Source organism: Agelaius phoeniceus, chromosome 9, assembly GCF_051311805.1.
Source record: "Agelaius phoeniceus isolate bAgePho1 chromosome 9, bAgePho1.hap1, whole genome shotgun sequence".
Classification (NCBI taxonomy): domain Eukaryota; kingdom Metazoa; phylum Chordata; class Aves; order Passeriformes; family Icteridae; genus Agelaius; species Agelaius phoeniceus.
The window spans coordinates 18302667-18318244 of record NC_135273.1 but is presented as its reverse complement, the minus strand read 5'-3'; the positions used below and the strand labels follow the sequence as shown (position 1 = coordinate 18318244).

Below are 15578 nucleotides of genomic sequence, written 5' to 3'. Positions count from 1 at the left end.
TACACTTCAAAAAACTTACACACTGAACATTTATGTTTGACTACAGAAGAGGAATCCAGAAACCCCAGTGAATCATTCAAGTATTTCAATCACACACAGAAAGAGCTGCGTTGTACAGAAGGGGGAAAAATGCCAGCATGTTGGAAGGAGTCACTTGAGCTATGTACAGGGACCCAATCACTGACCATAGAAACTGAAACGAAGCTCCCACTTCTTTCTAGGGTTTACATTTGGGTAGCTAGTTTTCTTTCCATAAGAACTAGGGATGTGTTCCTCCACGGGGCTATCTAGAGCTGTGTAGGTGAGCACTGAGCATCTCCTTTGCTTTGATGAGTGCTGTTTCAGCTGGTGTTTCTATGTGAGGAGGGACTCCTTTCCCTTCCCAAGAGGGGCTGTCTGCAGAGATGACTGATCTGGAGGTGGGGATGACAACGTAGAAGTTGGTTTCATCTACCTGATAGGTCTGTGGGGAATGGCAGCCACCACTGGTCTGCTCCCCAATGATGAGAGCTCTGCTCAGTCTCTTCATTATGTGTACAAACTCTTCAGCAGCCCCAGCTGTCACAGCACTGGTAAGGATTACCAGCCCCTTCTGAGAGCCGTACCTCTCCCCTGTAAGGTAGGAAAAAACCCATCAGAAATGGATCCATTTTCAGAGGCTTATTTGTATAGTAGAGCAAAGAGAAGCCAAGATAGAGGATTTGCTCCCTACCTGCTATTAACAACCCAAGCAATTGGAAATTTACTTTGTGCCTATGATAGTATTAAAGTACTTTCAACACTAGCCCAGACTATATGCTGTGAGAAAAGGCTGCCACCCTGTGTGGTGCTCTTGGGCCATCAGCTTCTGGCTATGAGCTCCATGAGGAGAGAAGCCAGCTCATGATTACCACTGTTAGCTCTTCTGTGGCTTTGACTTTTACAGGAGCTCCAGATCTCATCAGAGTAGCGGAATAGACACGTGAGAAAAATGACATTTTTCACCATTGCAACAGGAGTAGTCAAAACTCATCCAGAAGCATCTTCAGTTTCACCCTCATCCCTGCTCTAGGAACATGACTGTCATAGAGCTTGGCCTGCAACTGTGCAGGCATTATTTTATGAAATTACAATTACAGTGGTTTCCCACAGTTTTTTTATAGTTTGTAAATGGATGCTATACATGACCTTTGTCCCAAACCCTTCAACAAATACCCCTTTATTATTAGGGTCTGAGCCAAGTATCTCATTTTCTTACATAAAACAGCTGACAGGAATAGGAAGGGCTTTGAAACTTATTTTCAATATATCTGAACGTGCTAGATACTTTTTGATAGTTTAGTTTTTTTGAAAAGGTGACCAGTGGGTAACAACTAGGACTTGATAGCTTGAAAAGTAAACTGCTCTAAAAATGTCAATTTATGAGTAAGTAATAGTATGACATATAATTCTCATGCTAAATTCTAAGAGAGGGGCCCAATAGCATGGTAATTAATTTTCACACCATCTTTTGTCTTCTCATTTCACTATAAACATAATAACCATTAAAATACTCTTTTCACGCTAGATCTATATAATACAGGACCAGATCCAGGTCCTTTGAAGTTAATATGAGTCTGCCAGTTCTCTTTGATGGGAACTGGATTGTGTCCATAGAAATCATATCCCTGAGCACAACCCACCTCTGACTGCCTGGGAAAATGCATGGACCCTGCAGACTGGGACAAAGTTTAACCATTTCAGCAAGATCCAGGCCAACAACTGCACACACCATTAACTTTTTTGCTGCTGTCTTAGCTTAAGAGGGGGAAATAATTAACCCCCATGTTTAAGGCTTCTTAGCACTCTAACTGCAGCCTATGAGCACTGAAGAGCTCTGTTTCTGCATGTTGCAGCATCCTTTCAGCTTCCACAAACTGGGCGGGGTATGTGTGGGGTGTGTGTGACTCATTGCCAAATGCTTCAAACTCACCCAGATGTACAAAATTTAGTGTTTGTCTTGTCTGGACAAACTGGGGTATTATGGTGTTTTCATCTACTGATGTAGAGGATGACACAGGTAGGTAGTAGGGAACAATTTATAAAACTGCATGGGAGTGTTGGAAGAGACCTTACTAGAGGTCCAGGCAACACTGGATTAATTTTTAATTTTGGCAACTTTTAAAAGCAACAAGTCACAGCTGCTGTACACAGTATTTGGCTGAACTTCTGGGGACCAATTTACAGACCTCTGTGCCTAACATAGCCCATTTCAAGGAGTGATAAACTGTTTATTTGTAGTTGGCATTGAGTGACATGGCTGAAATGCACATTTTTTGTTTCTACATTCTTTACACAGCTTAAGCTGATCATGGCAGGTGCTTCCACTAACTAAGTTACAGGATTTAATGCCTCACTTTAAAATGACAAGGAGAGACATCTGAAATGAAAAGCTAAGCTGAAAAGAAATTGTCATTTACCTTTGAGCTGAGGGTGGGTCCATATTTCCTTTACCGAGTCACTGGGTCTGTCATAAACTTTGTCCAAGAGAACTGGGTGTCCTTCATCAAAGAAATATGAGCATAGGATTGCTATCGGTGTAGTGGAGCCTCCAATATTATACCTTTGCAAAAATTAAAAATATTAAAGAAACAAGTGAAAATTTGTGTCAGGCAGTAAATCTCCCCTCCAAGTATTGTTCCTTAATATCAGTCCTGAAAAGGCTTATGGCTACATTTTGATATATTTATAGTCATTCTCCCCTATCAGCATTTGCATGTCTATCAGATAAGCAAAATCCTGTCTAAGAGTGTCAGACTGTCATTGCCCACAACTAACTTCCAAAGAAAACACAAAACTTAAAAGTCTATTTTTTTTCTTGATGTTACCTAGAAAAAATCAGAAAGTAAGCAAATACTTTGGATCTGCAGAGAAACATCAGATTCTTGTTATTCTCCTCTGAGTAACCCATTCTGTTCCTGACATAGGCAGCAAGGAGTGAAAACCTAAGCCCTAATACATAAAAGTAGATTCCAATTAAAGCAACATATGTTTGTAGAACTATTGTGTTCTTATTTTTGCTACACAAAATGAGAAAACTTAGTGGTTTTATTGAGGTAATTTTTTGTGCCTAAAGATTGAAAACTTTGGTTGCAGTTTAATTGCATAGCAGTCTCTGAAGGTTAATTTTACTGAAGAGCCTGTCATTGGAGAACCCCTGCTATGAATACACACAATTAACTACCAAAATATTTTTGCCTGTCACTTTTCACTAATACTAGAGCAGATACAGCTCTAGAAATGCTTTTACTTTACTTACTGAAGTGTGGATTCAGTGCTTTCCTGTAGGTGATTTTAGGAGAACCCAGAACAGGCATTCCAGCAAAAACCTGCTGAAAAATGACTTTATTCAGTTCAATCTATGGCTAAGACTTTTCACCTCCAGAAAAGGATCCGACAGTCTAGGAGGCTTCTGTTCTGAAGAGTGAAGTCTATATTCTTCAGCATTTGGGAGCTGTATGACTGACAGTGTGACTGGCTGGAAGTTAAAGAGCCATCTCCAGCGTGTCCCTGGTGGTGCCGTGCTGCCGAGGGTGCTGCTGCTGCTGCTGCTCAGCCCAGCAGAGCCAGCCCAGCCCAGCCCAGCCCAGCAGAGCCCAGCTCACACAGGTGCCACCAGTGCTGGAGGTGGTGGCAGGCAGGGCAGTGCTGGAATGCTCTTCTTGCAGACAGTGAAACTGCAGCAACTTCAGTCAGTAATAATGACTGAGCAGGTGCCAGAGTTTTAACTCAACTCTTGGATGCTAGTGCTCCTTCTTACAGATGTCTTATGTGACCTTAGGGAGGCCTTTTAGTTTATCAGTGTCCCCTATCAATGCTGTGAGGGTTAAAAAGATGAAGTTCATGAGTGGCACAGCTGTTCTGTGAAAGGGGACTATCAAGGTGAGAGACATTAGGAATTATGGTTAATCCCATGCAAAATTGAAATTTTCCAAATATGAAGTTCATGAGTGACCCAGCTGTTTCAGGGAGGAAAACTTGTAAAATGAGAAACATTACTCATTATAGTTAATCCCATGCAGAATTTAAATCATCTTAAAATGATAAGATTGGCTAACAGAGAATTTCAGAAGGTTTGTTTGGGGTTCTCTTTTGTATACCTTCAGAGACTGAGTCTTTTATGTGCACTCAAAGGACTGAAAATACACTTAATAGAAAAAGAATAAACCAAACCAATCAACACATGAAAAGAGATATAATAATGCCATTTGGTACCTGAGACGTGATTTCATATTTGCTGTTTCAGTGCCCTTAGCCCTGAAATTTTTAGTTTGGGAGAAAACTGGGGCGAGAAAGAGGAAAGTCCCAATGCTATCTCAAGTCTAGTGCAAGATGGTGGAGCTTTTGCTGAAATCAAATTCAGTCATGGTATGTTATGTTGGTAGCTGCCTTGCCTCTTCTGTGCTCACACAGTGAGATCTCTATCTCTGCTCTCATCACTGTGCTCAACTTTTCCGCCCTACGCTGAAAATCCCACAAGAATATTAAGAAGATTACCAAATATTAAGAACCTTGTGATGAAAATAGATGCAAGCGGTTCTAACATTAAAACCAAGTTCTTACAAAGTCCCTCTTTGGTTTATATTTGTAATGTTCTGGGCTCCCACACATTAGCTCTGGACCACAACAAGGGAATTACTTCCCTAAATATTGTGGAGGAAATGTAAGTTTTTATATTAATGTACATTTTTTTATTGATATGCTTTGATAGCTGGTGACAAATGGATGACATCTTATGGCTCATAAGATTTGGAGCACTGTTGACACACTGGAGTGTCCAGAAGAATTCTAAGCAGAGCAGGTGTACGATGCTGCAGCTTGGTGCAGCAGGGCCCAGGAGGGCTACAGGACCTCTGAGTTCCTCTGTGCACAGGGCCTGTTCTGGACAGACCTGATTACCCAGAATTATTTAGCACTGCATAGATGGCAAATTAAATTAAATTAAATTAAAGGCCACAGCCTTAAACGTGGTCTGTCTTTTACACTGTTGAATCACTTGGCCACTACATGAAGTAAAAGATTTATTTACATATATATGTGGCACATGGAGAGTTAGATTAGAGAAATAAAATGCATGTAAGGTCCAGATTTGCATTCTGCAAACTATTACCTAAATTTGCCTATTTAGTTCTAAACATCTCAAGTGATAATACAATTTATCTTGAGATATACTTCCAGACTGTTATTATTTTCCTTGGCTGTTTTCCTTTTCTCATTCAATCCTAGCAATGTAAGCCTGTAAACAGGACAGCAAGCCATGTAAAGCTAATTCACTGTTACAAATAAAATGCTGCTTTGAAAGAGCTTTGGTTATTTGCCATTCAAAGGTTTACCTCATGTCTATGATTAATGCATCTGTGTGAACAATCTTCTTCCAAACATGCTCTATCATTAGGTCAGACACCTGGGTTAGAAGTTCACTGTCTCCAAACATATCAAATCTCAGATAGCCGATGTTGTTTTCAAATATATTTGTGTGGAATGAAAATTTAATCAAATCTTCAAATACTTCTGGTGGAGGGATCTGAAAGAATACAGAAAAACAAAACAAATCATTTGCTGGCACTAGCTTGACACAAAATTATGTGGGTTGTATTTAATCCAGCTGGGATATGTGTGAGGAATGTGATCAAGTTTGAAAAACATACTAAATTTTACAATATTTTTGCACACTAAACATAGGTTAGCATTGCCTAATGAATTTTTGCGCAGTATAAGGTTTATCAATAACACACCCAGAATCTGGATCAGCCTCCTATATCCCAGAGCTCAGTTTATTTTTCAAAAATACTAGAATTTCCTTGAAGCAAAGAGGCTTCAAGAACAATCCCAGCCTGCAGCACAGATCCCAGGCCTGCCACCAAGCCCATATGTTGCCTTTAGGAGTTGTTTCTAAACACACACCTGGGACTTTCATCATCTCTTGACTGGCCTCATGGCACAAACAGCTGCTGGCTGCAGGTGCGAGTGCCCCAGCCCCTCTGAATGACCCAGTCCCTGTGAGAGAGAGGAGCCTGATGTGCTGGGCATGTGCTAGGATACTCATGAAGCAGATATGTTAAATCTCTTATGTGGTGGCCATGTGCCTGGAGCCTCACGTGTTAGGTTGCGATTTATTTAATTTCGCTTAGCTTATGTTATTAAAGAGCAGACATTTTTTAGTAGCAACGTGTAGCCAAATAATAAAGTTCTCCTAGTAACCCCTGTATGCACTAAGACATAGCCAGCTCCTGTTGCTAAACTTCTATTTTGTATGCAGTATCTGAAAATGGAATAGTCTCCTTCAGCTTGAGATAAGAATTTAGAATACATATGACTTATATGACCTTCATCAATTTGGTCTTCTGTCCTCAGGGTTGCTGTGAAAATGGTGTTATACCTTCTTTTTAATCAGTTGCCCTCTGCCATAGCTCATCCCCAGACAATCCATGCTTTTACAGTCAAAAGAACAAGGAGTCAGCCGTGAGCCATGTGCCAGAGGTGCTCTCCCAGTCTACAACATGCCACAGAACTGGGCAGGCACTTGGGCTCTCGGCAGCTGCAGAGATGTCAAGTGGTCCCCTGACCTCTATATAGTGCTCTGGCTGGAGCTGTGCTCCTGACAAAAGCAGGTCTGCCACAGCAGAAAGAGTTTTTTCCAAGGTGTGTGAATATGTTTGACACAGATTGAGGTTACTTAGGGGAAGATTACCTTCCATATGACACTTTATCATTCAGTCCCTGATGTATGCCAAAGTTATCAAAATTTCAATCATTAATTTAAAAGCCCTGTTGCCCAGTAGCTGCTGACCTGATGATAAGAGCAAACTCTTTTCTGTACTCTTCTTTATCACTATACCTTGTGAAAATAACCATTGTATCTGGACTGTAAACACATCACTCCAGCAGTGCTGAGTTTGTCATTTCCAATCCACTTCTCAGTGGCAGCAGTTATACCTGATCTGACCACTGTACTTTGATTAATTAATCACAGTTTTGAAAAATACACCCAGCATGCACTGATTGTTCTGACAGAACTTATGTCTAGTTCAGAGATACTGGTCCCCTTCAGGAGGAAAATAAAAACATCACTCATTAGTAACATCTACAAATAAAACTGATCTGTTAATCTCAGCCACTTGCTAATGATATTTTAACTGAACACAGAAATGTCTGATCTCTGTCTCCAGTGATAACTGCTAAATGCATACACATAAACATGTAAAGAGTAATAACTGTCCGATAATTTTTTTCTTGACTTGTTCTTTTACTGTGATGCATCACATTTTTGTTCCATGAGGACTTCAGTTTTGATAACATTTGAAAATTCATTATAAATTTCAAGGTGGGAAGGTTGCTCACTCCAGGTCTCATGGGGTGAAATAAATGTGCAAGGATCTAAATGAAAGCTCTTCATGGCTGCAAGAAAAGGTATGAAAATGTATCTATTCTTAAAGTTCTAAGACTGGAAATCAGATGAAAAGCTCTCAGAATGTAATTTTGGGGTGCCAGGGAAAGTGTCCGAACCTTTCAGCAAAAGAGATGAGGAGCCAGTGACTGATCTTAGAGAGTTACTGCCCTGCAAAACTGCAAGTTCATGACACTGGCACGTGAGCCACATGCCAGTAAGAAGGTAAATGGCACCTAAGGAGGTAAATAAAGTTTTAGGAAGGAACCACACACTCTCCTTTGGAAGGCAGGGCTCTGTTTGCAGGCCAAGGACAAGCTGGGACAGGATGCAGCTGAAAGTAAGAAGTGCTGCACAGTCAGACAGTGTTTACATACAAAAGACTTGTTGTTAAATATAAACCCTCAGGTGCACTCTATAAGCAATGTGGCTACACTAAGGGACCTCCAAGCTAACTCCACTTTAAGCCAAGGAAAAATGTCTCTTCATTAACTATATAAGGGTCTGCAGTCCTATTCTGCAGACCCCTTTCACAGGTGAGTGGTGTAAAGTAAAACACATGATGTCACACAAAATAGGACATTACAATGCTGTCCTAGGACTTGTGCATGGAGTTTGATCCCTGATTCTGACACAAACCCCAGCCATGGGCAAGCCACTTTACTAAATGTGCCTCTCCCATCTTTTCTCTCTTTTCATATCTCCCTTGTTTTTTCTATTTAGATGGAACCTGTTTTTTCCATAGCTATTTTTGTGCTGACCGTTGTAAGATAACTCTGACTTCCATTAAGGATGCTAGTGCTGTCAACTGCTGGCTGTTAAAATATTATCAGCAAACACCCTTGCAATACCATTGCAAACCCTGAGATTAGTTTAAGAACCATGAGATCAGGAGGGCTGAGTGGCAGGGCTGCACTTTTCTCAGAACGTTTGGGTTCCTTGTGTACCCTCACAGGCTGGAATGGAACTGTTCATCAGGCCCCCAGCTCAAGGCCTGAGCAGGCTCAGCTCTAGCCCTGACAGCTCCTTCTCACTTGCTCTTAACAACACACATTTTACTGGGTGATTTCCAGGCAATCCACCCTAGTACGTCACCAGCCTTACTATTAGAAAGATGTTTTCAAGATCTGGTGTAAACAGTCTAAGTTCACTACTTTGTACTGTTTAAGTGCATTGCTTCTTGGCCTATTTACTATGGACAAGGGAAGAGATTATTCTTTTCATATTTGAAACAGTCTCTTACGTATCTGAAGACTGTTTTCATGTCTCCTCTCAGTTTTCTTCTCTCTGGAATAAACAACTCAAATATTTTAAACTTTTTGAAGGCTACTTTTATTCATTACTCTCTTTACTCCTGTCCCTCTTTTCTGCTGTCTCCATACTTGAGCCACATCCTTCCAGAAAACCATTGCCCAAAACTTTACATATGATACTCTAGATGAATTTTCTTTAGAGCTAAATGTAGCAGAAGATTTCATGTCTTCCTGATTATATTCTTCCTTATCCATTCCAGTTTGATGATGATGAATATTTACTGCAACGGCTTGACCCTATTGACTTGTGCTCAGGTTATGAACTCTGAAAAACCCATTTACATTTTTACAGGACTCCCCTAAACAAGCTACTTTTTTCCCAGAATTGTGCAGTGAACAACTATCACCCCAAAAACAAGCAAGCAACGATTGCAAAAGGTGAAGAGCTAAACATGAGCTAATGAGAGTTAAACATGAGACATTTTTCTCTTGCATAAACTTGCATAGTACCACTGTCTTTACTGTGGTTATGTTGCTATAAATCAACATCATATGGGCCTACAACAATTGTTTTTCCACTTGTTAGCAACAGACGTAGCTAAATAAATTTGATTATTTGTCTTGACACTTGGAGGCTGACCATTTTGATTTCACTCATTAATGAAGGGATATGAACAAGCATACTTCTTTCTGGTGAAACATCTCTAACTATTGCCTCCTTCAGCAAGTACAATACTCTCCTATATATAGATATTAATCATCTGGAAATAGAAGGACTTGAAATGCAAGAAAAAAATCTCTCTTTACAAAGGATTAGTTTTTGCCTTTTATTCTGATACTAGTTTTTGCCTGATACTCTGATCACTTTCAGCTGCTTATCTAAACTGTCATTACAAAAATTCTCATAGGTGAAAAGACTGCACTAAAAGTATTTGGTCATTAAGAAGGGGCCAAAATAATTACTCAGGGAGACTCCTCATCAATTTAAATGGACATAACACTTATGCCAAAATCAGGCAGCAGTTCTTCCATGGAGAGAGAGAATAAGAAGCAGGGATTATTAAACTGCAGGTCAGCAAGTTTGCAGAGCTCTGCCTTATAAGCAAAATGTTATTTTCTGGATCACAAAAAATATATACAAAATTTGCCTCAAGGAAGTCTGACTTTGCAAAGTGGCATTTATGCAGCTGACAGCTCTGACTAGCAGTGACCTTGCTGCTGCTTAGAGGAGACATATTCACTCCTCTGTACTATGCTTCAGCAGCTATTCTAGTGCAGCAGATGCACAGGTCTGCATGCATTTCACTTGTCTGTCTCCTATGTCCCATCCCATCCTTCCTGTAGTTATTCATCATCACTGTGTTAATTGTGTTGGATCTGCTTCACCATCAAGGTCATTAACAGTAAAATTCTGCTGTCAAGGGAGAGGATGTCTTGGAAGATAGGTAGCACAAGAGAAAAACCAGCTCTTAGGTTTTTAAGGAATAATGTCATATCGATTAAGAAAGCCACTATGTCCATATATCGGGCTGCTGAATTTAATTTTTTTTAATTTACAAACACAGCTAAGGCTATCATATATGCTTCACTGTACTCTAAAGGTATTTGCTCTCTGGGGTATCCTGAAATGTTCCACAGAAAGCATCCCTCTTATGGCTGCAAAAACAAAACAGGAGATGAAGTCACTCTTGCTGCCCAGGGCTCTGTGGAATGGGTGAATTTTCTTTTACCTCCATCTCAAGGAAAATCCTTTAATGACTTCAGTGTCTTCTTTAACATCTTAATGATCTCTTGTCTGACTCCCAGTTTCCTCCAGCAGTATGAGGGAATGCTTCTGCCTCTGGAAACCACTTTAGTCTCACAAGAGATGTGATTCTCTGCTATTTATACATTATTTCACCTTGGAGAAATCACACATTTGTCCTAATTTTCATCCACACTGATGTGATTTCCTTCTTATAGATGTGTCCCTGACCTCTCCCAATCATTTTGCTTGACAAAGAACTATGGTAAAACAGAGCCATTGAATAACATAATGACATTTCTTCACTAGCTCTATCAGGATCAGAATTTTATGTCATGTGACAAATAAGATACTTGTCCCCTATGTCATGTTCTTGATGTTTAAGGTCTGAATAAAGTAAGATCTGAACAAGTAAAAACCACCAAGAGTATTCATTAACAACCTTCAGTGAACACAGTGGCTAATTTACAAGATTTTTCCATTTTGTAGAATGGGGAGAAATTATGATGTGTCGCTACTGGTATGTCGATAATAATTGAGCATGGAACTCTTCTTTGACTCTAGTCAAAAGCATTTAAATATCTTTAGAGTGAAGTTTTCTTCACACAAACAAGTTAGGAGGGAGAGTGCTGGAATAGAAAAATCCTTTAATTAATTATTTCCATTTCATCTTAGAGGCAAGAATGGGGCCAGCATCTCTTGGTTAACAAACTTGAAAAAAAAAAAATCCATCCCTAGCAATGCTTAGATTTTGTCCTTTACCTTAGTATTTGTGATAATACCATAAAGGTCATGGCCACTTTAATCATGCATGCCAAAAATTTCAGAGTGTGGAAGTCCATGGATTTCCTCCCCCAGGAAGCATTTAATAGTTACCTGACACTTGGTCTACTCTGGTTCATTGCAAAGGCAAATGCATTCTCTTCAAAAGTAATTTTATGAGTCCCTGGAGAAAATACGTCTCTGATAGCCCTGCTAGTGCAGTAGCCAGAAAGCAGCTAACTCCATCCAAGAAAGGGATCAGGTTATCCTAACCCTCTATTTAATTTGAAGATGGAATTTTAACAAGTGCTCCTGGGAGCTCCCTCCAGCACAACAATGAACAAGAAAGATTGCCAAGGCAGACCAGTGTATAAACACTCCGGCTCAGAACAAAGCACAGACTGTTATGCAAACCACACAGCAAGGGCAAAAGTAGATTATTAAAAATCAATTTCTCCCTGGGGTCACCTAACTTCCACCCAGATACTTCTTCCAAAATATTTCTAGGTCACTAGGAAACTCTCTGATGCTGAGCATGAGATACAATTAGAACAACTTTCCACTGCCACTACCAAAGGAGTTGCTGATTATTCTGGTGTAATAGATGTCAGCTGCTAAAATTTCATATAGAGAGGTCCATCAAAGAGCACATGACTGCATGTTTAGTGAGTTGTATGCATTTACTCTAGTCCAACTAAACTTCCCTCAAATTACAACCTGGGTTTGAAACCAGAGGGTTTCTGAATTAATTACAGTTGAAAAAGCTGCATAATTGAAAGAGGAGGGATCACAGAAACAATGAGATATCTTACCTCTAACTCTGACACACTACATTTTTGCTTGTGGCATATGGCAACTGAGATTCACAGCCTGAAGGTTTTTTCCAAAATCTATGCATCCAGAACTACCATCTAATTCCACAAGCTACTTCTCTAAGTGTCAGAGACAGCTCAGCTCACAAAACCTACTCAGCATTGGGTTCTCCTCTGGGTACAGGTAAATCTGGGTAGATTTATGATTTGGGCTAGAAAAAAGATAAGGTATCTGACTTAATGCTCCCATTCCAGCTGCCATTCCTATAGCTGAATATGAGAGAGCTGTACCTGTTTTGGCATGAACCCTGGGATGCTGTCCTTGGCGTGTTCAGGGATGTAGAGTAATTTCAGGTGTTCATCATCAGAAAGAGCTTGTAAGATGGCAGTCACCTTCCCAGCAAGTTCTTCCTCTGTATTGATCCTTTTATAATTGTCTTTGTTGATGTTCTTTGTGAGGTTGGATGCTATAATAGTCCCAATGTCCACAAAGGCATAATTACCTGCCACAAGCTTGCCCACAGTTTGCAGTATCTGTGGCACCTGGGCACGCAGGTTGGCAATGTGCTGAGCTACAGCCATGGCTTCACTGGCCTGGATGGTGATGTGTGGCTCCACCCCAGACACACTCCATACTTTTCCAGTGACTGGGCTGAGCACCACTTGGCTGGGGATGGAGGCATACAGGGAACTGTTCCCAACACGATAAATGCCCACCGAGAGGGATCCGCCGACTGTGGGCTCACCGACAACTGTGGCCCGGTGTAGGTCCTTCATAGAGCGAGTGAAAGCTTCAGCTGCTGAGCCACTCATGTGGCTTGTTAGGATGTAGATGTCCTTGAGGGAGCCGTATCTCTTGCCAGTGAGCTGGGGGAGAGTCCACACCTCTGTGCTGCGGGAGGTACTACGATCGAAGACAGTGTAGAGGTGTTTCCGAGGCTCGGGATCAAAGAAGTAGGAGCAAAGTATTGGGATGGCAGTGGAGTAGCCACCTGTGTTGTACCTCATGTCAATGATCATGGCATCCGTGTCCACCAGCTTGTTCCATACCATCTGCAACAGCTGTGGCCCAATGGCCTTCACTGTTTCTGCCTCAGCCATCATATCAAAGCGAAGGTAACCCAGGTTCCCTGCCAATACCTCAATTTTGAAGAGTGCCTCAATGATGTAGCTCAGCTCTTCAGGGCTGGGAATCACATTGGGAAGCTGCTCTTCTGGTGTTGGTTCCACATGGCTGTGGAAGACATGAAGCCGGTGGTCTCCAGAGGCCTCCTGCAAGTCACTGGTGAGCTGGGAAGCCAAAGTTTCGGGATCTATAGCTGATCTATAACCTCCTTGGGCCCGTTTGGCACTGAGCATAGTGCTGGCCTTAGCAGCCACCTCTGGGATGGCATAGTGAGCCTCTAGGAGCTGCCCGGTACCCTCCAGAAGTACTCCCATGTTCTTGTGGAAGGCTAGCACTTCTTCAGCCTTCTCCAGTGCATCCTCAGCCAACACTATGGCATCAGGAACAACTCCTCCACCCATCCAGCTCTCCCCGTGGTTGTCAATGAAGGTGATAACAGGAACTGTGATAGTCAGGCCACGGGTTATTCCCGGCCCAGGCTGCAGCAGAGGGAAGGTACGGGTGTGTGAGAGGCTTCCTGCTGTGATCTCCCCGACCAGTGTGGCACGGCCCAGGGACTGCATGAGGTAAGCAAACTCCTCAGCAGCTGTAGCAGTATGGTGGCTGGTGAGCAGGTAGATGCCGCGCTTGGCCCCATAGGACTGGCCCAGCAGTTCGGCCTGGCTGTTGTGCTCCTGGGTACGGTTGGTGCGTCTGTCATAAGTTGTGAAGAGATGGACAGGACCAGCAGCAGGATCCTGAAAATAGGAAAGTAGCACGGGCACAGCAGAGGAGGAAGGGCCTCCAAGGTTGTAACGTAGGTCCATGATCAAGTTCTCTGTATTTTGAAGGGGTTCCCACACTTTGTGTACAATGTAAGGCCCCAGCTTTGCAAGCACAGAGGCGTCTGCAAATTCATCAAAGCGCATGTAGCCAATATTGCCTGGCAGCACTGACACCTTGAAGACGGTATCCACCAAGGCGTGCAGCAGCTGCTCATTGTCAGGTAAGTCAGCTGCCATTCCAACTGGCTTCTCAGCTGGGGGATCAGCAGCTTCACCTGGCATCATGACTCGGACTGTCAGGCGGGGGTCGTCAGATAAGGCCTGCAACTCAGTGTTGAGTTTGGTGGCCAAGTCCTCGGATGACTGCACAGAAGAGAAGTCAGAGGTGGCCAGGCGCCGCAGTAGCACAGGCACTCTCTCCACCAAGCTGTAATAGTCCTTTAATATGTGTTTGAGGTGGCTAATGGTGCCAGGCACTGCTCTGCGCACTGCCAGGATATCCAAGGATTTCTGCAAGGCTTGCTCTGCCTCAGTAGCCACACACGGCATCACCCCACTCACTTCCCAGCTCTGTCCACCCCCACTCAAGGGGCTCACAGATCGTGACACAGGAACCATCATATAGAAATTGGAAGGACCAATACGCAGCTTCTGGATGTCCAGCGAGCCCCCGGCTGTCTTCTCTCCGACAGTGATAGCTCTGTTCATGTGCTTGAGGATGTAAGCCACATCTTCAGCCACTCCTGTGGTGTGACGGCTGATCAGGACAATGACATCCTTGTCTTTGCTGTACCTCTCTCCCAACACCTTTGGCAGTGTCCATATCTCTGTGGTGGTGTTGGAGGGACGATTGTATACCGTCTCAACATGCAGTCTCTTGTCTTGTTCATGTAAGTACGAGATGATGAAGGGGAGGCCAGAAATCTGTCCCCCAGTGCTGTGACGAAGATCTATCACCAGGGCAGATGTGTCTATCAGTGTCTTCCAGACCTTGTCCACCAGAAAAGCTCCAACTTTCTGCACAACTTCCTCTCCTATGATATAATCAATCCTCAGGTAGCCAACATTGCCTTCCAGCTTGTCATACATGATCACATGCTCAATAAGATTCAGGAGTTGCTCACGGGTAGGGGAACTCTCAGCTTCTTGTTTGGGAACTGCATGTGGTAATGGCTCGTAGGAAATCACCAGTCTCGGGTCATTCAGAGCACCCTGCACTCCAGCTGTCAGGACGCTGGCCAGCATCTTTGGATCTGAGATGTCCAGGATCTCTCCGCTCTTGATTGCTTGTTCAATGGCCTCTTGCATTCCCACTAGGTTTTCAGGATAGCAGTAATTGTCCAGAAGGACTTTAGCCATGTCCAGCACTAGAGTTGGCTGAAAGATTTCCTCAGCAGGTATGCTGCATATCATCAGTGCTGAAAACAGCAAGAAATGTGTCCTGGTCATTTTGTCTTTGTATGGAATAGAAAAGAAGTCAGAAGCTCTTATCGATCAGGATGAACATAGCTCTCCAATGACTCTGAATCACATTGAAATCCCTGTGTTGAATCCAGGTGCACTGAACAGATCTCTTATCTGCATTAAACCTTTAATCTCATTAAAATGTAGTGCATCATCCAACGTGCACCAATAGATGAAGTTCAGCTCCTTACTACTTCACAGGCCTCTTATGAAACAGTAATGAACTTCAATCATCAAGGAAGATCTTT

At 42.4% G+C, this 15578-nt stretch overlaps 1 protein-coding gene across 1 annotated transcript; it reads right to left on the bottom strand.

The window, feature by feature from the left end:
* Positions 1 to 283: 283 nt before the first annotated feature.
* Positions 284 to 15315, bottom strand: RBP3 (retinol binding protein 3). The gene is made up of 4 exons (XM_054637709.2): positions 12268 to 15315; positions 5352 to 5542; positions 2439 to 2581; positions 284 to 612 (listed from the first exon to the last, which is right to left on the bottom strand). The coding sequence occupies exons 1-4, from the start codon at positions 15313 to 15315 to the stop codon at positions 284 to 286; spliced, it is 3711 nt and encodes a 1236-aa protein (XP_054493684.2).
* Positions 15316 to 15578: the final 263 nt, after the last annotated feature.